The sequence below is a fragment of the Elephas maximus genome, chromosome 4, assembly GCF_024166365.1.
Source record: "Elephas maximus indicus isolate mEleMax1 chromosome 4, mEleMax1 primary haplotype, whole genome shotgun sequence".
Taxonomy (NCBI): Eukaryota; Metazoa; Chordata; class Mammalia; order Proboscidea; family Elephantidae; genus Elephas; species Elephas maximus.
In genome coordinates, this window is record NC_064822.1 from 37,366,102 (window position 1) to 37,391,596 (window position 25,495).

The following is a 25,495-nucleotide window of genomic DNA, read 5'->3' on the forward strand; positions in this document are numbered from 1 at the left end:
ATCTGTTTGTTAAAACATCTCAGTTAACATTCTGTAAATTCCTGGAACCTTGTTTTTTTGTCAATGCCTAGAGTGCAACTTGAACTTCTTCCTTTAGTACCATCGGTTCTTGATCATAGGTTACCTTGGCTTCAGTCAGGGCCTCCCTTCCCCATAGTCACAGAAGCAGATTGCCACATCTTTCTCCACTGAAGTAGTTGGTGGATTCAAACAGCCAACCTTTCGGTTAGCAGCCAAGCACTTTAACCACTGCCCACCAGGGCTACTCCTGTAAAGATTATAACCTAGAAAACCCTATGGGGCAGTTCTATTCTGTCCTATAGTGTCACTATAAGCTGGAATTGACAGCACACAGCAACAACATATATATCATATATGTTATATATATATATGAGGCTAAGTCAAAAAGTATTGCTACAAAATCACAGAAACTTTTATTAAACAAAAATATAAAAATGTGAAGCTATTATTTCTTGACATATCCTCCATCTAGGTCTATACATTTCTGAAGGCGGTGTTTCCATCTGTCTAACCCTTCCCTGGAAAACCCTGGTGGCGTAGTGGTTAAGCGCTACAGCTGCTAACCAAAGGATCAGCAGTTCAAATCTGCCAGGCGCTCCTTGGAAACTCTGTGGGGCAGTTCTCCTCTGTCCTATACAGTCGCTATGAGTCAGAATCGACTCGATGGCACTGGGTTTAGTTTGGGTTTAACCCTTCCCTGAAGAATTCAGCTCTCTTCGATTTACACCACATCTGAACGATGTTTTGGCATCCTTGAGGGACTCAAATCGTGTTCCTTTTAAATGTTCTTTGAGTTTTGGGAACAAAAAAAAGTCTGAAGGGGCAAGATCAGGGCTGTAGGATGGATGGGGTAAGGTTTCCCAATGAAATTCTCATAGAACAGCACTTGCTACCCTTGAAGAATGTACAGGTGCATTGTTGTGATGGAAAATAATTCCTTGCACAATTTTTCTGGCTAGGCCATGATTCCCAGTATTGTGTGGTAATCCACCATTTTGTGACCTGATGTGATTTTTCTATGAGTTATAAATCCTTTCTCTGTGATTTTAATGAGGCAGGACTCAATCTACAGGATTAGGTTGTATGTTGAGTCAATCTCTTTTGAGATATAAAAATGTCTTAGTTATCTACTGCTGCTATAACAGAAATACCACAAATGGATGGCTTTAACAAACAGAAATTTATTCTCCCACAGTTTAGGAAGCTATATAAATACATAGGGACCCTAGAGGGCAGAGTAGGGTTTCCAAGGAGCAGCTGGTGGATTTGAATTGCCAATCCTTTGGTTGGCAGCTGCACCACTTAACTACTGTGCAACCAGGGCTCTCTCTCTCTATATATAGATATACATATATATACATATGCATAAACTATGAATACAAAGGAACATCCTTATCTGATATATACAAATGTCTTTCAGCAAACATGAAACTTAATCTTGAATTATTGAGTTTTCCCCCTGAGAGAAGAACAAGTATAGCAGCTATCACCACTTCTACTTGATATTGTTCTAGAGGTCCAAGCCAGTGAAATTAAACCAGAAAAGAAAATAGAAGGCATAAGAATTAAAAAGAAAGAAATAATGCCATTATTTGCAAACAAAATAATTGTGTACACAGTTAATTTAAAAAATGCGTAAACTCTCAGCTCTATGAGTAACATTAGTAAGACCATTGGATTCAAGGAAAAACTAATTGTATTTGTATATACCTGCACCAAACAAATCAAAAAGAAAAGTCTTTAAAAGTAACAGTTACAGGAGGCGGGGCCAAGATGGCGGACTAGGTGGACGCTACCGCGGATCCCTCTTGCAACAAAGACTCAGAAAAACAAGGGAATCTATCACATACATAACAATCTACGAACTCTGAACAACAAGCACAGACTTAGAGACGGAAAACGAACAAATATGGGCAGACAGCGACTGTTTTCAGAACCAGAACCCAGCGTACCAGGCAGGTGACCTTCGGAGCCCGATCTGGGGCAGAGCCCAGGGGGGCAGACGGCACAGAAAGGGGGCCCACCCCTTCCCCCTGAACCCATCCCGGGAGGAAGTCTAGCTGGTTGGCGCAGGTGGCGTAGAGGCGCAGCCGGAGGGAGAAGCACCCGGGAGGCAGTGACTGATCTGGGAGTGGGGAGAACAGCGTCCCAGCTGGGGTGCCGTCCTGCCGGGAGTTAGGCGAGAAGCCGACCGGGCGCGAGCGGGGGGGGGGGGGTCAACTATATTTCCCTAAAGTGACCCCGGGGCGGGGCCCACACGTTCGTGCGGGAAGACGCACACCCAGTCCGTGCGTGTGGCTCGGCACACCGGAGGGAGAAATCCCCGGAAGTGACTGTTCTCAAAGCAGGGAAAGCAGCATCCCAGACGGGGAGCCATTCCGCTGGGATCTGGGCACGCGCGCGGGCGGGGCGTGAGCGCGGGGTCCATTTTTATTACCCTGAATTGACCCAGGGGGCGGGCCCACCTGGTCGTGCGAGTGACGCCCACCCAGTTTGCGTGAGAGGTGTGGAGCACCGGAAGGAGAAGTCCCCGGGAGGAAGTGATTGGTCCCGAAGCAGGGAAAGCAGCGTCCCAGACGGGGTGCCGTCCTGCTGGGATCTGGGTGCGTGCAGGGATGGGGCGTGAGCGCGGGGTCCATTTTTATTACCCTGAATTGACCCAGAGGGCAGGCCCACCCAGTTCGTGTGAGAGGTGTGGCGCACCGGAAGGAGAAGTCCCCGGGAGGAAGTGACTGGTTCCGGAACGGGGAAAGCAGCGTCCCAACCCGGAAGTCGTCCCGCTGGGATTTGGGCATGCGCACGGGCGGGGCGTGACCGTGGGGCCCAGTTATAATCGCTTGACTAGACCCTGGGGGCGGGCCCACCCATTCGTGCGGGAAACGCCCACCCAGTGCCCGCGACCCGTGCCGCGCACCGGAGGGAGAAGTCCCCGGGAGGAAGTGATTGGTATCCGAGCAAGGAAAGCAGCGTCCTAGCAGGGGACCTGTCCCGCCCGGATTTTGGCGAACGGGGGCGGAGCGTGAACGCGGTGTTCAGCTCTATATTCTGTGGTGCTACACTCCTTTTTTTTTTTTACACTCCTAGCTCTCAGATCCCTCCCCCACCCTCCCCAGGCGGCCCCATTAACATCCGAATACCCGGAGCCAGAGGGAGAATTCAGATAGAGATCTGACTGCATTTTTTTTTAGCCGACTACCTGGAAAATCTAGTTGCCCAGTGATGGCTCGGAGACAGCAGTCCATATCAAACCACATAAAGAAACAGACCATGACAGCTTCTCCAACCCCCCAAACAAAAGAATCAAAATCTTTCCCAAATGAAGATACAATCCTGGAATTATCAGATACAGAATATAAAAAACTAATTTACAGAATGCTTAAAGATATCACAAATGAAATTAGGATAAATGCAGAAAAAGCCAAGGAACACACTGATAAAACTGTTGAAGAACTCAAAAAGATTATTCAAGAACATAGTGGAAAAATTAACAAGTTGCAAGAATCCATAGAGAGACAGCATGTAGAAATCCAAAAGATTAACAATAATATTACAGAATTTGACAACGCAATAGAAAGTCAGAGGAGCAGACTCGAGCAATTAGAATGTAGACTGGGACTTCTGGAGGACCAGGGAAACAACACCAACATAGCTGAAAAAAAATCAGATAAAAGAATTAAAAAAAATGAAGAAACCCTAAGAATCATGTGGGACTCTATCAAGAAGGATAACTTGCGAGTGATTGGAGTCCCAGAACAGGGAGGGGGGACAGAAAACACAGAGAAAATAGTTGAAGAAATCCTGACACAAAACTTCCCTGACATCATGAAAGACGAAAGGATATCTATCCAAGATGCTCATTGAACCCCATTTAAGATTGATCCAAAAAGAAAAACACCAAGACATATTATCATCAAACTCGCCAAAACCAAAGACAAACAGAAAATTTTAAAAGGAGCCAGGGAGAAAAGAAAGGTTTCCTTCAAGGGAGAATCAATAAGAATAAGTTCAGACTACTCAGCAGAAACCATGCAGGCAAGAAGGGAATGGGACGACGTACACAGAGCACTGAACGAGAAAAACTGGCAACCAGGGATCATATATCCAGCAAAACTCTCTCTGAAATACGAAGGAGAAATTAAGATATTTACAGATAAACACAAGTTTAGAGAATTTGCAAAAACTAAACCAAGACTGCAAGAAATGCTAAAGGAGATTGTTTGGCCGGATGACCAATAATATCAGGTACCAGCACAATACAAGGTCACAAAACAGAACGTCCTGATATCAACGCAACTCAAATAGGGAAAGCACAAAAACAAACAAATTAAGACTAATTCTAAAAAATAAATAAATAAACAAAATAATACACACAACAGGAAATCATGGAAATCAATAGATAAACGATCACAATAATCAAAAAGAGGGACTAAATATAGGAGGCATTGAACTGCCAGATGGAGAGTGATACAAGGCGATATAGAAGGATACAAGTTAGGTTTTTACTTAAAAAAATAGGGGTAAATAAAAAGGTAACCACAAAAAGGAATATCAATTCCATAACTCAAGAAAAAAGCCAAGAAAAACATAACGACTCAATAAACACAAAGTTAAACATTATGAAAATGAGGATCTCACAAGCTACTAAGAAAAACGTCTCAGCACAAAAAAGCATGAGGAAAAATGAAATGGCCAACAACACACATGAAAAGGCATCAAAATGACAGCACTAAAAACTTACTTATCTATAATTACGCTGAATGTAAATGGACTAAATGCACCAATAAAGAGACAGAGAGTCACGGACTGGATAAAAAAACACGATCCATCTATATGCTGCCTACAAGAGACACACCTTAGACTTAGAGACACAAACAAACTAAAACTCAAAGGATGGAAAAAAATATATCAAGCAAACAATAAGCAAAAAAGAAGAGGAGTAGCAATATTAATTTCTGACAAAATAGACTTTAGACTTAAATCCGCCACAAAGGATAAAGAAGGACACTATATAATGATAAAAGGGACAATTGATCAGGAAGACATAACCATATTAAATATTTACGCACCTAATGACAGGGCTGCAAGATACATAAATCAAATTTTAACAGAATTGAAAAGTGAGATAGACACCTCCACATATATAGTAGGAGACTTCAACACACCACTTTCGGAGAAGGACAGGACATCCAGTAAGAAGCTCAATAGAGACACGGAAGACCTACTTACAACAATCAACCAACTCGACCTCATTGACTTATACAGAACTCTCCACCCAACTGCTGCAAAATATACTTTTTTTTCTAGCGCACATGGAACATTCTCTAGAATAGACCACATATTAGGTCATAAAACAAATCTTTCCAGAATCCAAAACATCGAAATATTACAAAGCATCTTCTCAGACCACAAGGCAATGAAGCTAGAAATCAATAACAGAAAAACTAGGGAAAAGGAATCAAATACTTGGAAAATGAACAATACCCTCCTGAAAAAAGACTGGCTTATAGAAGACATCAAGGAGGGAATAAGGAAATTCTTAGAACGCAACGAGAATGAAAATACTTCCTATCAAAACCTCTGGGACACAGCAAAAGCAGTGCTCAGAGGCCAATTTATATCGATAAATGCACACATACAAAAAGAAGAAAGAGCCAAAATCAGAGAACTGTCCCGACAACTTGAACAAATAGAAAATGAGCAACAAAAGAACCCATCAGCCACCAGAAGAAAACAAATAATAAAAATTAGAGCTGAACTAAATGAATTAGAGAACAGAAAAACAATTGAAAGAATTAACAAAGCCAAAAGCTGGTTCTTTGAAAAAATTAACAAAATTGATAAACCACTGGCTAGACTGACTAAAGAAAAACAGGAAAGGAAACAAATAACCCGAATAAGAAACGAGAAGGACCACATCACAACAGAACCAAATGAAATCAAAAGAATCATATCAGATTACTACATAAAATTGTACTCTAACAAATTTGAAAACCTAGAAGAAATGGATAAACTCTTGGAACAATACTACCTACCTAAACTAACACATTCAGAAGTAGAACAACTAAATAGACCCATAACAAAAAAAGAGATTGAAACGGTAATCAAAAAACTTCCAACAAAAAAAAGTCCTGGCCCAGATGGCTTCACTGCAGAGTTCTACCAAACTTTCAGAGAAGACTTAATACCATTACTATTGAAGGTATTTCAAAGTATAGAAAAAGACGGAATACTACCCAACTCATTCTATGAAGCTACCATCTCCCTGATACCAAAACCAGGTAAAGACATTACAAAAAAAGAAAATTTTAGACCTATATCCCTCATGAACATAGATGCAAAAATCCTCAACAAAATTCTAGCCAATAGAATCCAACAACACATCAAAAAAATAATACACCCTGATCAAGTGGGATTTATACCAGGTATGCAAGGCTGGTTTAATATCAGAAAAACCATTAATGTAATCCATCACATAAATAAAACAAAAGATAAAAACCACATGATCTTATCAATTGATGCAGAAAAGGCATTTGACAAAGTTCAACACCCATTTATGATAAAAACTCTAACCAAAATAGGAATTGAAGGAAAATTCCTCAACATAATAAAGGGCATCTATGCAAAGCCAACGGCCAATATCACTCTAAATGGAGAGAACCTGAAAGCATTTCCCTTGAGAACGGGAACCAGACAAGGATGCCCTTTATCACCGCTCTTATTCAACATCGTACTTGAAGTCCTAGCCAGGGCAATTAGGCTAGACAAAGAAATAAAGGGTATCCAGATTGGTAAGGAGGAAGTAAAGCTATCACTATTTGCAGATGACATGATCGTATACATGGAAAACCCTAAGAAATCCTCCAGAAAACTACTGAAACTAATAGAAGAGTTTGGAAGAGTCTCAGGATATAAAATAAACATACAAAAATCACTTGGATTCCTCTACATCAACAAAAAGAACACCGAAGAGGAAATAACCAAATCAATACCATTCACAGTGGCCCCCAAGAAGATAAAATACTTAGGAATAAATCTTACCAAAAATGTAAAAGACCTATACAAAGAAAACTATAAAACTCTGCTACAAGAAATTCAAAAGGACATATTTAAGTGGAAAAACATACCCTGCTCATGGATAGGAAGACTTAACATAGTAAAAATGTCTATTCTACCAAAAGCCATTTATACATACAATGCACTTCCAATCCAAATACCAATGTCATACTTTAAGGGAATAGAGAAACAAATCACTAATTTCATATGGAAAGGAAAGAACCCCCGGATAAGCAAAACATTACTGAAAAAGAAGAAGAAAGTGGGAGGCCTCACCCTACCTGATTTCAGAACCTATTATATAGCTACAGTAGTCAAAACAGCCTGGTACTGGTACAACAACAGGCACATAGACCAATGGAACAGAATTGAGAACCCAGATATAAATCCATCCACGTATGAGCAGCTGATATTTGACAAAGGACCAGTGTCAGTCAACTGGGCAAATAATAGTCTTTTTAAAAATGGTGCTGGCATACCTGGATATCCATTTGCAAAAGAATGAAACAGGACCCATACCTCACACCATGCACAAAAACTAACTCCAAGTGGATCAAAGACCTAAACATAAAGGCTAAAACGATAAAAATCATGGAAGAAAAAATAGGATCTACCCTAGGAGCCCTAATACAGGGCATAAACAGAATACAAAACATTACCAAAAATGATGAAGAGAAACCAGATAACTGGGAGCTCCTAAAAATCAAACACCTATGCTCATCTAAAGACTTCACCAAAAGAGTAAAAAGACCACCTACAGACTGGGAAAGAATATTCAGCTATGACATCTCAGACCAGCGCCTGATCTCTAAAATCTACATGATTCTGTCAAAACTCAACCACAAAAAGACAAACAACCCAATCAAGAAGTGGGCAAAGGATATGAACACACATTTCACTAAGGAAGATATTCAGGCAGCCAACAGATACATGAGAAAATGCTCTCGATCATTAGCCATTAGAGAAATGCAAATTAAAACTACGATGAGATTCCATCTGACACCAACTAGACTGGCATTAATTCAAAAAACACAAAATAATAAATGTTGGAGAGGCTGCGGAGAGATTGGAACTCTCATACACTGCTGGTGGGATTGTAAAATGGTACAACCACTTTGGAAATCCATCTGGCGTTATCTTAAACAGTTAGAAATAGAACTACCATACAACCCAGAAATCCCACTCCTCGGAATATACCCTAAAGATACAAGAGCCTTCACACAAACAGATATATGCACACCCATGTTTATTGCAGCTCTGTTTACAATAGCAAAAAGCGGGAAGCAACCAAGATGTCCATCAACGGACGAATGGGTAAATAAATTGTGGTATATTCACACAATGGAATACTACGCATCGATAAAGAACAGTGAGGAATCTCTGAAACATTTCATAACATGGAGGAATCTGGAAGGCATTATGCTGAGCGAAATGAGTCAGTTGCAAAAGGACAAATATTGTATAAGACCACTATTATAAGATCTTGAGAAACAGAAAAAACGGAAAAGAACACATACTTTTGTGGTTACAAAGGGGGGAGGGAGGGAGGGAGGGAGGGAGGGAGGGAGGGAGGGAGGGAGGGAGGGAGGGAGGGAGGGAGGGAGGGAGAGGGCTTTTTATTGATCATTCTGTAGATAAGAACTGCTTTGGGTGAAGGGAAAGACAACACTCAAAACAAGGAAGGTCAGCCTAATTGGACTGGATTAAAAGTAAAGAGGTTTCCGGGATAAAATGAAAGCTTCAAAGGTCAGCGAAGCAGGGGCTGGGGTCTGGGGAACTTGGTTTGAGGGGACTTCTAAGTCAATGGGCAAAACAATTCTATTATGAAAACACTCTGCATCCCACTTTGAATTGTGGCACCTGGGGTCCTAAATGCCAACAAGCGGCCATCTAAAATACATTAATTGGTCTCAACCCACCTGGAGCAAAGGCAAAGGAAGAACACCAAGGTCACACGACAACTAAGAACCCAAGAGACAGAAAGGGCCATATGAACCAGAGACCTACATTATCCTGAGACCAGAAGAACTAGTTGGTGCCCAGCCACAATCGATGTCTGTCCTGTCAGGGAGCACAACAGACAACTCCTGAGGGAGCAGGAGACCAATGGGATACAGACCCCAAATTCTCACTAAAAGACCACACCTAATGGTATGATTGCGACTAGAGGAATCCCAGAGACAATGCTCCCCAGAACTTCTGATGGCACAGGACAGGAATCATCCCCGAAGACAAATCATCAGGCATGAAAAGGACTGGTCAGTGGGGGGGAGAGAGATGCTGATGAAGAGTGAGCTAATTAAATCAGGTGGACACGGGAGAGTGTGTAGGCAACTCTTGACTGGAGGGGGGATGGGAAGATAGAGAGAGAGGGAAGATGGCAAAATTGGCACGAAACGAGAGACTATAAGGGCTGACTCAATGGGGGAGAGCAAGTGGGAGAAGGGAGTAAGATGTATGTAAACCTACATGTGACAGACTGATTGGAATGGTAAATGTTCACTTGAAGCTTAATAAAAATTAAAAAAAAAAAAAGTAACAGTTACAATGATTACAAAAATATTATTTTTGCTAAAAAATCATTAGCAAAAAAAAAATTTTCAAACCTCTCTAATGAAACCTGTAAAATATTATTTAGAAAAACTAAAGAAGACCTAAATAAATTGAGAAATATGACATGATCATGGAATGTTGTATCAACATTCTAAGATATAAATTTTACCCAATTATAGAGTCAATGTTGTTCAATCAAAATCTAGCATAACTTTTTTCCTTGGGTGTGAAAAGATGATTCTTGTTCATATGAAAAGGTAAATATCAAGAGCTGACATACAGTATCTGGAAAAAGTAAAGCTGGAAGATTTATCCAACCAGATATCTAGACCTATTCTAAAGCTACAGTAGTTAAGGTAGCATGTGAAATGTGCAAGGACAGATAAACTGATAAATGGGACAGAAACAGTCCAGAAACAGACCCAAACGTATACCACCTATCAGTAACGAATCATACCAAAAAGTCTAATAGTCTCTCTGTATAACTTAGAGAATACAAGAAATATCTTAACCAAGCCTGGAAATGCCAAAGTTTTATTTCAACACAAAATAAATATGTATTTGAAGATATAAAAATTGAAAACACATATATTGTAAAATATTTCAAATGGAAAGTCAAGAGGTTAGTTATTCAGAAAATATAACTGTAATAAATATGAGAAAGTTAATATACGTGAGATATAAGACAAGGCACCCAATAGAAAGAAGAGCAAAGGGTTTACACAACAGCAAACTTAAACGTCCAGTAAATATCTGAAAATATCTTTTTCAGAGACATATAAATATGGATTACATGCAAAATAATTTTACACCCATAAGCTAGAAAAAAATTCCAAGAGAATTATAGTATCTATTGATGATAGGCAAATAAAGGACACTCTCATATTTTGCCAGGGGAAATCGAAGTATTAATGTTTTGGCATTTCTCCAGCTGAAAGAACTGCAGAAAAAATTCAAGCCTCAAATTTCAATATTGAAGGAGTCTATGGGGAAAATATTAAACAACACAGGAAGTATCAAAAGAAGGTGGAAGGATATACAGAATCACTATACCAAAAAAGAATGGTCAACATTCAACCATTTCAGGAGGTAGCATATGATCAGGAACCAATGGTACTGAAGGAAGAAGTCCAAGCTGCACTGAAGGCCTTGGCAAAAATCAAGGCTCCAGGAATTGACAGAAAACCAATTGAGATGTTCCAACAAAAGGATGCAGCACTGGAAGAAATTTGGAAGACAACTATCTGACCAACCAACTGAAAGAGATCCATGTTTATGCCTATTCCACAGAATAGTGATTCAGTCAAATGCAGAAATTATCAAAAAAATATCATTAATATCACGCATAAGTAAAATTTTGCTGAAGATCATTTAGAAGTGGGTTCAGCAGTACATCGACAGGGAACTGCCAGAAATTCAAGCCAGATTCAGAAGAGGATGTGGAACCAGGGATATCACTGCTGATGTCAGATGGATCCTGTCAGAAAGCAAAGAATAGCAGAAAGATGTCTACCTGTGTTTTATTGACTATGCAAAGGCATTCGACTATGTGGATCAGAACAAATTATGGATAACATTGCGAAGAATGGGAACTCCAGGACACTTAATTGTGTTCATGAGGAACCTGTACATAGATCAAGAGGCAGTCATACAAATAGAACAAGGGGATACTGTGTGGTTTAAAATCAAGAAGGATGTGCGTCAGGGTTGTATCCGTTCACCATACTTATTCAATCTGTATGCTCAGCCAATAATCTGAGAAGCTGGACTATATGAAGAAGAATGGGGCATCAGGATTAGAGGAAGACTCATTAACCTGCAATATGCAGATGAGACAACTTCACTTGCTGAAAGTAAAGAGGACTTGAAGAAATTATTGATGAAGATCAAAGACTTTGGTATGGATTACACCTCGACATAAAGAAAACAAAAATCCTCACAACTGGACGAATAAGAAACATCGTGATACACGGAGAAAATGTTGAAGTTGTCAAGGATTTCATTTTACTTGGATCCACAGTAAACACTCATGGAAGCAGCAGTCAAGAAATCAAAAGACACGTTGCACTGGGCAAATCTGCTGCAAAAGACCTCTTTAAAATATTGAAAACCAAAGATGTCACCTTGAAGACTAAGGTGCACCTGATCCAAGCCACGGTGTTTTCAATAGCTTCATATGCAAGCAAAATCTGAACAATGAATAAGGAAGCCTGAAGAAGAACTGATGCCTTTGAATTACGGTGTTGGTGAAGAACATTGAATATACCATGGACTGCCAAAAGAACAGACAAATCTGTCTCGGAAGAAGTACAGTCAGAAAGTTCCTTAGAAGCAAGGATGGCAAGACTACATCTCACATACTTTGGACTTTCTATCAGGAGGGATCAGTCCTGGGGAAAGGACATCACGTTTGGTAAAGTAGAGGGTCAGCAAAAAAAGAAGAAGACCCTGAAGGAGATGGACTGACACAGCGGCTGCAACAATGGGCTCAAGCATAACAATGATGGAGAGGAGGGCACAGGACCAGGCAGTGTTTTGTTATGTTGTACACTGGGTTGCTATGAGTCAGAACCAATTCAATGGCACCTAAAAACAACAACAATATTTTGGTGGGAAGTAATCTATTGATATTTATTAAAAGTACAAATGAAAATTTTGGTAGAAAAATATAGGAGTCTTATTTCTAGTTACCTATTCCATAAACTTGAAGGCACCTTATATGAGCAAATATGTACCAGAATGATTTTTGCAGTACTGGTGGTACAGCGGTTAAGAGTTAAGAGCTCAGCTGCTAACCAAAAGGTCAGCAATTGTAATCCACCAAGTGATCCTTGGAAACCCTATGGGGCAGTTCCAGCCTGTCCTGTACGGTCCGTATGAGTCAGAATTGACTCGATGGCAATGGATTTTGTTTTTGATTTTTTGTCATGATATTAATGTCACTCAATAGGGGAATGGCTAGATACATTATGGCAGGTTCAGATCAAAGCTTATTATGCAGAAATTAAATAACAACAACACAACGAATTAGGCATCTGCTTCCAGGCAAAATTTAGTATCAGAGACCAGGTTTAGTTACCTGCTTTAAACCAGGGAAGAAAAAATTAAATAATGGTATTCAAATGTAGGACAATGAGCAGCAGAGAACGGTGATGTTCGACAGAGGAGAAACAAATGCGGTAAGCCACATGGTGTCCCAGCTTACTGCCTGGGCAGTTTCCAGGCTGTGACACAGGGAGACAGAACCAAGGAGGAGTGCGGTGGTCTCACTGAATTGAAAAGATGGAGTTGGGAGTTTAGGGAGACCCAGGTAGCTAATTTTTACAAGGCAGGGTACTGGAGAGGCTTGCAAAGAAAGAGCTCTAGAGATCTGCAAAGAATCCCTCAAAGTCTCCAGCTGAGTACTGGCTAATACTTGCATGTGAGAAAACTACCTGAGTCTGGTAGAAGAATCCCTGAAAGGGTAGCTGGAACGTTTCCCAAAGTTCATACAGGGCTTGGAATTCTGGTTCTGTCACCAACCAGAATGGAAAAAATTAATGATACCCAGGCATTTTTAGGTTAAATACTCAAATGAAATGAAAACTTACCTGTATACAAAAACCTGTATTCAAATTTTATGATGATTTTATTTATAATCACTAAAATTTGGAAACAACCCACATGTCTTTCAATTGAAAAATGGATAAGCAAACTGTGGTTCATCCATACAATGGAACACTACTCAGTAGAAAAAAGAAGGAACTAATGCTGCAACCAACAACAAGACGGAATCTCAAATCCAGTATGCTAACTGAAAGAAGCCACACCCCAAATGCTGTATGATCCATTTATACGACATTCCAGAAAAGACACAATTATAGGGGTATAAATCAGATCAGCGGGTGCCAGTGGCTGGAGGTGGGGGAAGTGTTGTCTACAACATGTCACAGAATTTGAGGGTTAATGGAGCTGTTTTATATCTTGATTTTTGTAATGGTTACATGACTGTATGTATGTGTTAAAACTCAGTGACTATACACTAAAAAGATTGAATTATACTGGATTTAAATTATATTTTAATATATAAGTGAAAAAAAAAATCAGACTATACTTGTTGACTTGGAAAAACTGCCATGAGCTATCTTTGTGAAGAAAGCAAGATGGAGACAGTAAACAGTATGATCTCATTTTTGTAAAATGAACAATCACAGAAATGCTTATAACTTTGAACGTGTATGTATCTATTGGGTATACATGTTTATACTGTTATACAAGTGAAAATAAAAGTATGAGATAATTAACAGGAGTTACATATTTGGATTTGTCAGGGTGGCTAAAAAAAAAAGAAAAAAAATTGCCATCGAGTTGATTTCAACTCATAGCAACCCCACAGGACAGAGTAGCACTGCCCCATAGGGTTTCCAAGGAGCGGCTGCTGGATACCAACTGCTGATCTTTTGGTTAGCATCCGTAGCTCTTAACCAGTACACCACCAGGATATCCTGCTAAAAATGGGAAAGTAAAATCCAAGCTAAAAAGATGGAAAGGAAAATCAGAAGGGCTTCACTTTAGAAAAAAAAGAAAGAAAAAGCTACATATGTCAACCAATTCAATTTTTTACGTAAACTGTGCCTGAATAACAACAACAACAAATACCGGAGATGAAGCAGTTTTTAAAAATCTGAGTGCTATAAACCTAAAGCCCGGAAAACCAAATGGACTGGAACACTATGGTCTTAGTACGGGAATTATTCAATTGACTCTACTGTGCTCACTCAGAACTTCCATTTCATTCTTTCTTTTCTCTTCCTGCTCCTGTTTTCTGTTTGTTTTGTTTTTTCCTTCTCTTCATTTTTATTTAAGTCCACTATTATTGTCTTAAGGTTTGATAATTATAACCTTTAATAAAGATGTGTTGACTCTATGATCCAATTTTTTTTTAACTTGCCCTTTCTAAAAACAGAAGGACTAAAATATCTTCCGCTTTCATACTTTGAATGATAACAGGTGCCCCAGTTTTCTTAGTTGAATTGATATCTTTCAACATTGTTTATACCACAGGCAAAGAAAAATGGGTCTGTGACTTTCTGAGAATCTTGTTAGCATAAATCGTAAGTAGTAATTATAAATGGGCATGAGTCTGAAGGTGAATTATAAACGTGTTTTCTAATTATCACAACCCTTGTATTATTCCTACTGGAATGGCCTTTTTTAAAAACTGTACATGACACCACCACCACCAATATCTATCCACATTTATGGGGTTCTTAGTTTATGAAAAAGTATTAACAAGAATCATGTCATTTAATCCTCATAAAAATCTTATGTGAAAGGTACTTTTATTTTCCCTAATTTATACCTAAAAATGGTAAAGCACAAAAGTATTAAGCAACTTGCCCAGCATCATAACCATGACTTGATTGCCAGCAGCCCATGCTCTTTACTACCTTGTGATGGCAGTTTTTACATAAGAACAACACAACACAAAATGCAAGCGGCTTTCTTCTGGGAACTGCTACACTGGCTCGGCTTTCAACATCTCTTACTTATATTAATTCAGCACATTCGTGTTTTCTGTAGCCTAGGCTTTGACCATCTCCATATTCCTGATGTCTACCAGAATAGTCTTTTAGAACAAATCTGATTGGCCACAAGCTTAAATAGGGCTAATTAGATCACTAACATCCTCCAGGTAAATTTCAAATTCCTAGACACTCTCTATAAGTACCTTCCTTCTTTTCATGTTTCAGTTTTTCTATACTCCATACTTAACCATACATGTCTCTCCATCAGAACTGCCTACATTTCTCCCATACTCTTTCAGGATATTTCCTGTAATTGAGACACATGCTCTGATTCTGCCATTTCTTTTTGATTTGATCAGTTCTGCCTTCCTGGCTACTTTTCAATTTTCTTCAGTGCTTGGTTCAAGGGTCACCTCCTTCAGTGAGGTATCTCTAATTCCTTTCAATCACTCCCCGCCCTGTAAAGCATTTATCATATCATAACGCAGTTTCTTATTTTGCTTCAACTACTGGACTTAAAACACCTCAATGACATTGACAATGGCTTTCAAATCTGTACATCCACTTCTAGTGCATGGTATGTACTCAATAATTGGTTGGAATAAAGAAAAGAAATGAAACAGCATATGAGCTTGGGAAGTGTACTATATAGTTTCCATTAGGTTCCTTTTTATTTTAAACTTTATCCAAACTGTCACAAAATGTTCAAGAAAAACTAAGCCTTACTGACACAAAAGCAAGAATTAAGAACTCACTCCACTATTAAATAAATGAGCTAGGTATGGGCCAGATAAGATAGTCAAAGTTCTAGCCCCATGTGCCACCAAACCAAATTTCCAATGGTTGTGATTAAAAATAGGTTCAAAGGTTTTTGGCATGCTTCTTTAGAAAACTCAAAGGAAAAAGAAATATGATCAAGTTCAATGGGGTTAAGTGAACTTAGAAGATCCCTAGTACAGTTGTGTTATTCTGAAGTCAATATGATTTAAATGTGTACAGTGAATGGTATCTGATGACATAAAAATAGAAACAAAAGAGAAAAATACAACACAATCCTTCTGTTTTTATTGGAATCTCATGAACCCTTATTGGAATGCTATGTGTAGTTATGGTTGCTATATTTTAATAGAATATATAAAAATTATAATAGTGGTTAAAAAAATGAGAAAGAAGTAAGACTTTTCATTACAAAGAAGCCTGAAGAGTGATTAAATTGCACTCAAGTGTTTGTAGATAAAATCCCTGTTCTTTGTTCCCAGAAGGAATATTACACTATTTTTCTTTCTCTTTTGCAGGAATTGAATAGTTCTAAAAAGAAGGGAAGCCTACTGTTGTAGATTGAATTTTGTTTCCCTAAAATATGTGTCAACTTGGCTAGGCCATGATCCTCAGTATTATGTAATTATTCTCCATTTTGTGATCTGATGTAATTATCTATGTGTTGTAAATCCTAATCTCCATGATGTGAATAAGGCAGAATTAGAGGCAGTTATGTTAACGAGGCAGGACACAATCTACAGGTTTAGGTTGTATCTTGAGTCAATCTCCCTTGAGATATAAAAAAGATTAAACAAGCAAGCAAAAGAGAGTTGGGGTAAGATATATGCACCCCTATGTATTTTTTTTATGTATTTACTCAAATGAGCTAAAAGCTTATAACCAACAAAAGTTGCACATGAATGTTTATAGCAGCTTTATTCATGATTTCCCAAAGGTGGAAGCAGCCAAGATATCCTTCAATAGGTGAGTGGCATAGCAATACAATAAAATATTCAGTCATAAAAAGACGTGAGTTATCAAATCACAAAAAGAAATGGAGGAACTTCAAATACATACTGCAAAGTGAAAGAAGCCAGTTTTAAAAGGCTATATACCGTTTGATTCCAACTATATTACATGCTGGAAAAGGTAAAACCACGGCAACAGTAAAAAGAGAAGTGGTTGCCAGAGGTTGGAGGGGGCAGGCAGTAATGAATAAGTGGAGCACGGGGCACTTTTATGGCAGTGAAGCTATTCCGTATAATACTATAATGGGGGACAAGTGATATTACGCATTTGTCAAAACCCAAAGGACTATTCAACACAGAGTGAACTCTAAAACACTATGGATTTAAATCCATAATAATGTATCGATATTGGTTCATCAACTGTAATAAATGTGCCCCATGTGCAAGTTGCTAATAATAGAGGAAACCGTGGGTGGGAGAAGGGTATATGGGAGTTCTGTATTTCCTGTGCAATTCTCTATAACCTAAACCAAAACAAACCTATAAACTGTTAAATGGTTCTAAAAAATAAAGTCTAGTTAAAAAAATGAGACAACAAATGTTAATTATTAAGACAATGCTTCTTTCTGGAAATTCAAATAATTACCAATTATTAAGTTGGACAGGAGGGGTTAAAGGAAGAAAAGCCAGAATTGTACTTATATAGTCTAATAGATACCAATGAAAATACAAAGTATTATCATTCAGCAACTTGAGAAAAAGAAAAAAATTACATATAAATATTAATATATACATATATACTTTTTTTTTTTTAAGGAAAAAGTCCTACCATGACTTGTGTTTGTTGTGTGGTCAGCATCGGGAAGATGGTGCTCTCCACCCATCAGTCCATTCACTAGTTCCCAGAGTGGGTCTTCCGTGAGTAACTGCTTCCAGCCACAGAAACCAGTCTCGAAGTCACACATGATATGATTTGATGCTATTATACATGGAAAAGAAAGCCCGTTAAGGTGAAATGCAGTGAAACATGGTCTTGATATTAGTCAATAAAACCGAGGTGATCAGAATAATCATCCCCTGTGTAATGAATTTTTTCTAATTATCAGAAAAAGGAGGCCTGGTAACACAGTGGTTAAACCCTCGGCTGTTAACCAAAGGTATGGAATCCCTGGTGGCCTAGTGGTTAAGAGGTACAGCTGCTAACCAAAAAAGGTCAGCAGTTCAAATCCACCAAGCACTCCTTGGAAACCCTATGGGGCTGTTCTACCCTGTCCTATAGCGTCGCTATGAGTCAGAATCTCGCTGAGTCAGAATCAACTTGTCGGAATTTTTTTTTTTTTTAACTGAAAGTTGGAGGTTCGAGCCCACCATCTTCTCTTCTTCCAACCTCACTGAGGTGTTCTCACTGAAGGCCATGTGAAGCCTCACCTTTCTGTAGTCTATCTAGAAGTCTGGCACATATCACTCTAATTGACCAAATTTAACGATGCAATCAAATTTAATGATGCAAGGTGAAACTTTTGAGCTTTTCACCTGCCACGTATGAACTTCATGAGATGGTATGAAAAAAAAAAAAAACATCAATTTGAAAACGGAGAATTAAATTTTAGTCTGGACACCAGAAGAGCTTGAGGTGAACATACCAGTATTTGTCCCATTTTGCTACTTTGTTTCTCCAAAGAAAATGCTTAGCCATTTTGGAATTGCAGTTAAATCAGATATTCTGAGCTTTGCTTTTTTTCATATAAACCATTCTCTTAGTACATAAAAGAAAGAGAATACTAAAAAGTCGGCAAATACTTCAGTTCCTACATTTATCACAAAACAGTTCTAGAGAAACGGTTTGAGGTAAGCTATATAAGCTCCTTTCTCAACTTTGACACCAAATTAACTGGAACAACAGCAGGTTTCAGAGAACTGGGCAGTAAACTAGAAATTCTGACAAATTGATTTTTGCTTTTGAGAAATTGATTTCTTTTTTATTTTAAATAAAATTTTATTTTAGAATAGTTATAGTTTCACAAAATTATCGGTAAGACGGTATAGAGTATTCCCTTATACCCCACACCCAGTTTTTCTTTATTTTTTTAAATTGTATTTTAGATGAAGGTTTACAGAACAAATTAGCTTCTCGTTAAACAGTACACATATTGTTTTATGACATTGGTTAACAAGACCAAGAAATGTCAACACTCTTCATTCTCAACATTGGGTTTCCTATTACCAGCTTTCCTGTCCCCTTATGCTTTCTAGTCCTTGCTCCTGGGCTGGTGTGCTCCTTTAGTCTCGTTTTGTTTTATGGACCTGTCTAATCTTTGGCCGAAGGGTGAACCTTGGGAGTGACTTCATTACTGAGATAAAAGGGTGCCTGGGAGCCATACTTTCAGGCTTTCTCCAGTCTCTGTCAAGCCAATAAGTCTGGTCTTTTATTTTTTTTTTCGTGAGTTCAGAGTTTTATTCTACGTTTTTCTCCTGCTCTGTCTGGGGCCCCCTATTGTGATCCCTGTCAGAGCAGTCACTGGTGGTAGCCGGGCACCATCTAGTTGTACCGGTCTGAGTCTGGTGGAAGCTGTGGCAGTTGTGGTCCACTAGTCCTTTGGACTAATCTTTTCCTTGTGTCTTTAGTTTTCTGCATTTTCCCTTGCTCCTGAAGGGGTGAGAACAGTGGAGAATCTTAGATGGCCACTCACAGGCTTCTAAGACCTCAGATGCTACTCACCAAAGTAGAATGTAGCACATATTCTTTATAAACTATGAATTGAGCTAGATGTTCCCTAAGACCATGGTTCCCACAGTCCTCAGTGCAGTAAATAGGTTCTGCCAGGAGTATGGATGTGTCTATGAAGCTTCCATGACCTTGCCTTGTATGAGTTGTGTTTTGGCTTCCCCAGAAATATGTACTGTCTTACCCTTCACCAAAGTTACCATTTATCTATTGTCTTATTTAGTGTTTTCCCATGCCCGCCCCTCCCCTCCCTTGTAACCATCAAAGATTATTTCTTTTTGTGTGTAAACATTTTCATGGTTTTTACAGTAATGGTCTCATAATATTTGGCCTTTTGTGACTGACTTATTTCACTTACCACAATGCCCTACAGATTGATCCATGTTATGAAATGCTTCACAGATTCATCATTTTTCTTTATCATTTCATAATACTCCATTGTGTGTATTTACCACAGTTTGTTTATCCATTCCTCTGTTGATGGGCATCTAGGTTGTTTCCATCTTTCTGCTATTGTGAACAATGTTGCAATGAACATGGGTGTGCATATGTCTCTTTGTATCACGGCTCTTATTTCTCTAGGATATATTCCTAGGAGTGGGGTTCCTGGATCGTATGGTATTTCTATTTCTAGTTTTCTAAGGAAGTGCCATATCATTTTCCAAAATGGTTGTATCATTTTGCGTTCCTGTTAGTAGTGCATAAGAATTCTGATCTCCCTGCAGCCTTTCCAGCATTTGTTATTTTCTGTTTTTTTTTTTTCTTTTTATTCGTGCCAATAAAGCTGGGGTGAGATGGTATCTCACTGTGGTTTTGAACTGCATTTCTCTAATGGCTAGTTATCTTGAGCATTTCCTCATTTGTCTGTTAGCCACTTTAACGTCTTCTCCTGGTGAAGTGTCTGTTCATTTTCTTTGCCCATTTTTTAATTGGATTATTTCTCTTTTGTTGTAGAGGTCTTGGATTTCCCTATAGATTTTAGAGATTAGACTTTTGTCTATAATAGCCAAAATTTTTTCCTACTCTATAGACTCTCTTTTTACTCTTCATAAAGTCTTTTGATGAACATAAGTGTTTAAATTTTAGAAGATCTCAGTTATCTGGTTTATCTTCTGGAGTTTGTGTGTTGTTGGTTACTGTTTGTGTCCTGTTAATGCCATATATTAGGGTCTCTAGCATTGATCCTATTTTTTCTTCTATGAACTTTACAGTTTTGGGCTTTATATTTAGGTTTTTGATCCATTCTGAATTAATTTTTGTGTATGGTGTGAGGCATAGGTCCTGTTTCACTTTTTTTTTGCAGATGGACATGCAGTTTTGCCATCACCATTTCTTAAACTGATTGTGTTTTCCCCATTTGACAGACTTTGGGCCCTTATCAAAGATCACGTGACCATAGATGGACAGATTTACATCTGGGTTCTCAATTCTGTTCCATTGGTCAATGTAACTGTTGTTGTACCAAACCAGGCTGTTTTGACTACCATAGCTGTATAGTAGGTTCTGAGGTCAGGTAGTGTGACTCCTCCTATTTTATTCTTCTTCCGTTTCCACATAAAGTTAATGATGGGTTTTTCTATCTCTTTAAAGGATGTTGTTTGGCTTATTTGTTTTATTGGCTCCTGTTTCTCCTCTTTATCTTCTTCCTCATACCCATCTTAGCCTCACACATCACAACCTCCCCCCTCCATCAATATGCTGCCTACAAGAAACACACCTTAGAAACAAAGATGTAAATTTATCAAAAACCAAAGGATAGAAGAAAATATATCAAGCAAACAGCTACCAAAAAAGAGCAGGAATGGCAATACTAATCTCAGATAAAATAGACCTTAAAACAAAATCCACCGTAAAAGACAAAGAAAGGCACTATATAATGATTAAAGGGATGATCCATCATGAAGACATAATCATAATAAACATTTACGTACCCAATGACGGTGCTCCAAAATACATAAAACAAACTCTACCAGCACTGAAAACAGAAATTGACAGTTCCACAATAACAGTAGGCGACTTCAACACACCACTCTTGGTAAAGGACAGAACATTGAGAAAGGAACTCAACAAAGATACAGAAGAGCTAGAGGGCATAATCAGACAACTTGACCTCACAGACATATACAGAACACTCCATCCAGCAGCTGCAAAGTACCATTCTTTTCCAATGCAAATGGAATGTTCTCCAGAATAGACCACATTTTAGGCTACAGAGCAACCCTCAAAATCTAAAACATTGAGATAATACAAAGTATCTTCTCTGGCCACAACGCCCTCAAGGTAGAAATCAACAACAGGAAGAACAGGAAAAAAAAATCAATTACATGGAAACTCCATAACACCCTGCTTAAAAACCACTGGGTAACAGGAGAAATCACAGATGGAATCAAAAAATTCCTAAAATCAAACAAGAATCAAAACACATCATACCAAAACCTTTGGGACACAGCAAAGGCAGTCCTTGGAGGTCAATTTATAGCAATAGACACACACATCAAAAAAGAAGGGACAAAATCAAAACATTAGCTACATAATTCAAACAAATAGGAAAAGACTAGCAAAAAAAGCCCACAGCCACCAGAAGTAAGGAAATAATAAAGATCAGAGCAGAAATAAATGAAAGAGAGAACAGAAAAACAATAGAATCAACAAAACTAAAAGTTGGTTCCTTGAAAGGATCAACAAAGTCAACAAACCACTGGCCAAACTGACAAAAGAAAAACAGAAGAGGATGCAAATAACCCAAATAAGAAAAGAAATGGGGGACATTACAACTGAAATAAAAAGGATCATGATAGAGTATCATGAAAAACTATACTCCAACAAATTGAAAACCTAGAGGAAATGGAAAATGTCTAGAAACATACTTCCTACACAAATTAAGATGATTGAATTAATTAAATTAACACAAAATGATGTTGAAAATCTGAACAGACCCACAAGAGAAGAGATTGAAAAGGTAATAAAAAGAGTGCTGAGGGAGCTTACCATTGGAGTGGAGAGACAAAAAACAAAAACAACAACAAAAAAAAATGGAGTAAAACAAAAAGAAAAAAAGGAAAAGAAAAATTAAATTAAAAAAAAAAAGAAAATTCCCCAGGGATCCCACCCGTGCAGCTGCACAGATCAGGGAAGTGGTTCCTTGGCCACTCAGAACAGCCTGACTAGAAAGGGCCGAGATGTCGACACATATCAGGTATTCAGGAGACAGAAAAAGAAAGTAAGTATAGAGAGATGAGAAATGAAGAAAAACAAAAAGGAAAAAAGAAAAAAAAAAAAAAAAGAGGAAGAAATACCCCCAGGGATCCCACCCACACAGCTAAACAGACCAGGGAAGTGGCTCCCATGGTACACAGTACAGCCCAGCAAGAAGGGGCTCCCAAGCTGCAAAAAGAAAAACAAACCAGAACAGAACAGAATAAAACAAAAAAGGCCTCGGGGATCCCACAAATGTGGTGGAACAGACCAGGTAAGCAGTTCCCCAGGCAAGAGGCACTTCACAACCTTTCAAGAAGAAGCAATGATGTCACACAGAGTCAGGTGTTGGAGAGAAAGGAGGGGGAGGAGATGAGAGTCAGGGGAGAAACAAAAGAAGCGAGAAAAGCATCACCAGCAACAAAGAAACAACACTGACAGAGCTTGCCCATGTGATTGGGGCAAATGCAAAATTTGGAGCCGGTGCCTCCTGGCCAAGAGACTGAAACCAGCAAGAAACGGGGCTCAGTGGGGGGAAATAGAGTACAAATGGGTGAGATGATGGAAATAGGGTAGGGGTTGGAAAAACGTATGTTGGTAGTTACCAGGTGCTCTGTCTCCTGTTGGGAGCTCTGTGAAACTTCCTTCCCAAACTCCCTGTCCCCCACTCTTCGATGTGGACAGGGCAAATGCAAGTGGCAGCATGGAGCCCACAGCTCTTGGTGGAGTGACTGCAGCCAGCTAGGAAGCAGCAGGGGTCAATCAGAGAGAGAAGGATGAGGGATGGGAAGAGGTATATCACTGGTTACCCAGTGTTCTGTCTCCCGCTGGGAGCTCTGTGAAGCTGCTTTCCTGTACTCCCTGTCTGCCGATCTCCAACAGGAGTCCAAGATGGTGAATCTGTGCTGCATTAGCAGTAGAGGACCTCCGCTGATATCTCTCCTTTCTCTCCGTTCTCTGTCAGTTTCTTATTCCATTCGGTGCTTCGCTGGGTTCTTTATCCTTCATTTGACCCTTAGGCTTCCAGGATTGACATTTGTCTCTGTTTTACTTAGTTTTTAGGGTCTTTGCTGTGGAGGGACGGCGTGGTCCCTCTGTCTATAGTGCCATGTTGGCTCCTCCTCCTTGAGAAATTAGTTTTTATGGGCCTCAATTGCCTCATTTCTAAAGTGAGAATCACAGGAGCCCTGGTGATGCAGTGGTTAAAGTGCTTGGCTGCTAACTAAAAAGTTAGCAGTTCGAACCCACCAGCTGCTCTGCAGGAGAAAGATGTGGCAGTCTGCTTCCATAAACATTTACAGCCTTGGAAACCCTAAGGGGGAGTTTACTTTGTCCCATAGGGTCGTTATGAATCAGGATCGACTTGATGGTGGTGGGTTTGGGTTTTTTTGGAAAGCAAAAATCATAGTATCAGTCAGTCTTAGATAGTAGGTTTGAAGATAACTTAATACAATTAATGTAAAAACATATTCCCAAATACTCCCATTAATGCAGAGACATTTCTGTAACAGTGGGAGAAGGAGGAGGAATCAAAATAATCCATCCGGTGTTTTGACAAGCTCGCTAAGATCATAATGTTATCATCTTTAATAGCAGTAACAGCATACATGTTACCACTGAGCTACAAGTATGTGACAGGTGTTTTATATACCTTACTACTAGTCTTCACGAGTACCCTACATGTAAGTATAATTATCACCATTTTGTGAAAGAGGAAAATGGAACTCAGAGCACTATCTGCCTATGGTAAGTTTAGGACTTTCTGGTTTTTTTTTTTTTTTATGTTTAAACTATGACGCCAACCTAAGCTAGGGACTTTATCTCAAAATTAAGAAGACTCCAGCATCATATTCTTGTTCTTAACAGTTTCAATTTTGAATTATATCATGAATTTAGACCAGCATGTTGAATAAGGTCACAATATCTTAATAATTAAAGAATCTTCAAATCTCTATAAACAAAGATGCCTGGTCTTCTTAGCAAATATTTCATCAGCAATATGTCAGTTCTTAAAATATTAAATATCAGTATGTGAATGGAAATGCCACTTAGGTTTCCTGTACATGTAAATTAAATGTTTAGGTCTCAGCTATGCTTGCTTAGAAAGTAATATAGTTAATAAACAATTAAACATTTTCATTTTTTATAAGCAAATATAATTTCTCCCTTAAGCAGATTCCTTCCTCCCAAAAAAATAACAACCAAAAAATAGTTGACTATATTCCAATAATTGAAAAGGCCTTGCACGTTACTTCCACATTACTTGTACCAATATGACAAGGAAGTGCAGTTCTCCAATATATCTAGCAAAATCTAATGCTCCTGTATACGTTTTGCTTTTCTCAGCTCAGGCTACAAAGTTTACAGGTCACTACTATTGATCAAAAGTTACTTCTCAAAGAAGAGTCTCTTCTCTTTTTTGACACCCTATAGCAATTTTATAGCAATTATGACCTAGCTGTAACTGGGCACTGAGAGTATCTTCTGGTGTAGTTCCTTGGTCTTCTGTGAGCTTTGCCACTTACTAGACCACTTCACAACTCTTGTATAGGTCAGTTACGAAAGACTCTAAATACATACTTCACCTCCAAAATGTACTTGAAAATTCCAAACTCACAGCTATGAACTTGGCCAAGGAACTCTTCCACCTCCCTGCATGGTTACCACCAATTCGTAGAGACATACTTCCTGAGAGAAGAAAGTCTTCCAAGGGT

General features: G+C 38.8%; 1 protein-coding gene across 1 annotated transcript in view; it reads right to left on the minus strand.

Annotated features, from left to right (window-relative positions):
* The window catches only part of MALRD1 (MAM and LDL receptor class A domain containing 1), a 958,969-nt gene that overhangs the window by 820,034 nt on the left and 113,440 nt on the right, over positions 1-25,495 (minus strand). Inside the window, exon 11 of the mRNA XM_049881884.1 lies at positions 17,691-17,840. Coding sequence (XP_049737841.1) covers positions 17,691-17,840 — 150 coding nt within the window. The remainder of the gene's footprint in view (positions 1-17,690; positions 17,841-25,495) is intronic.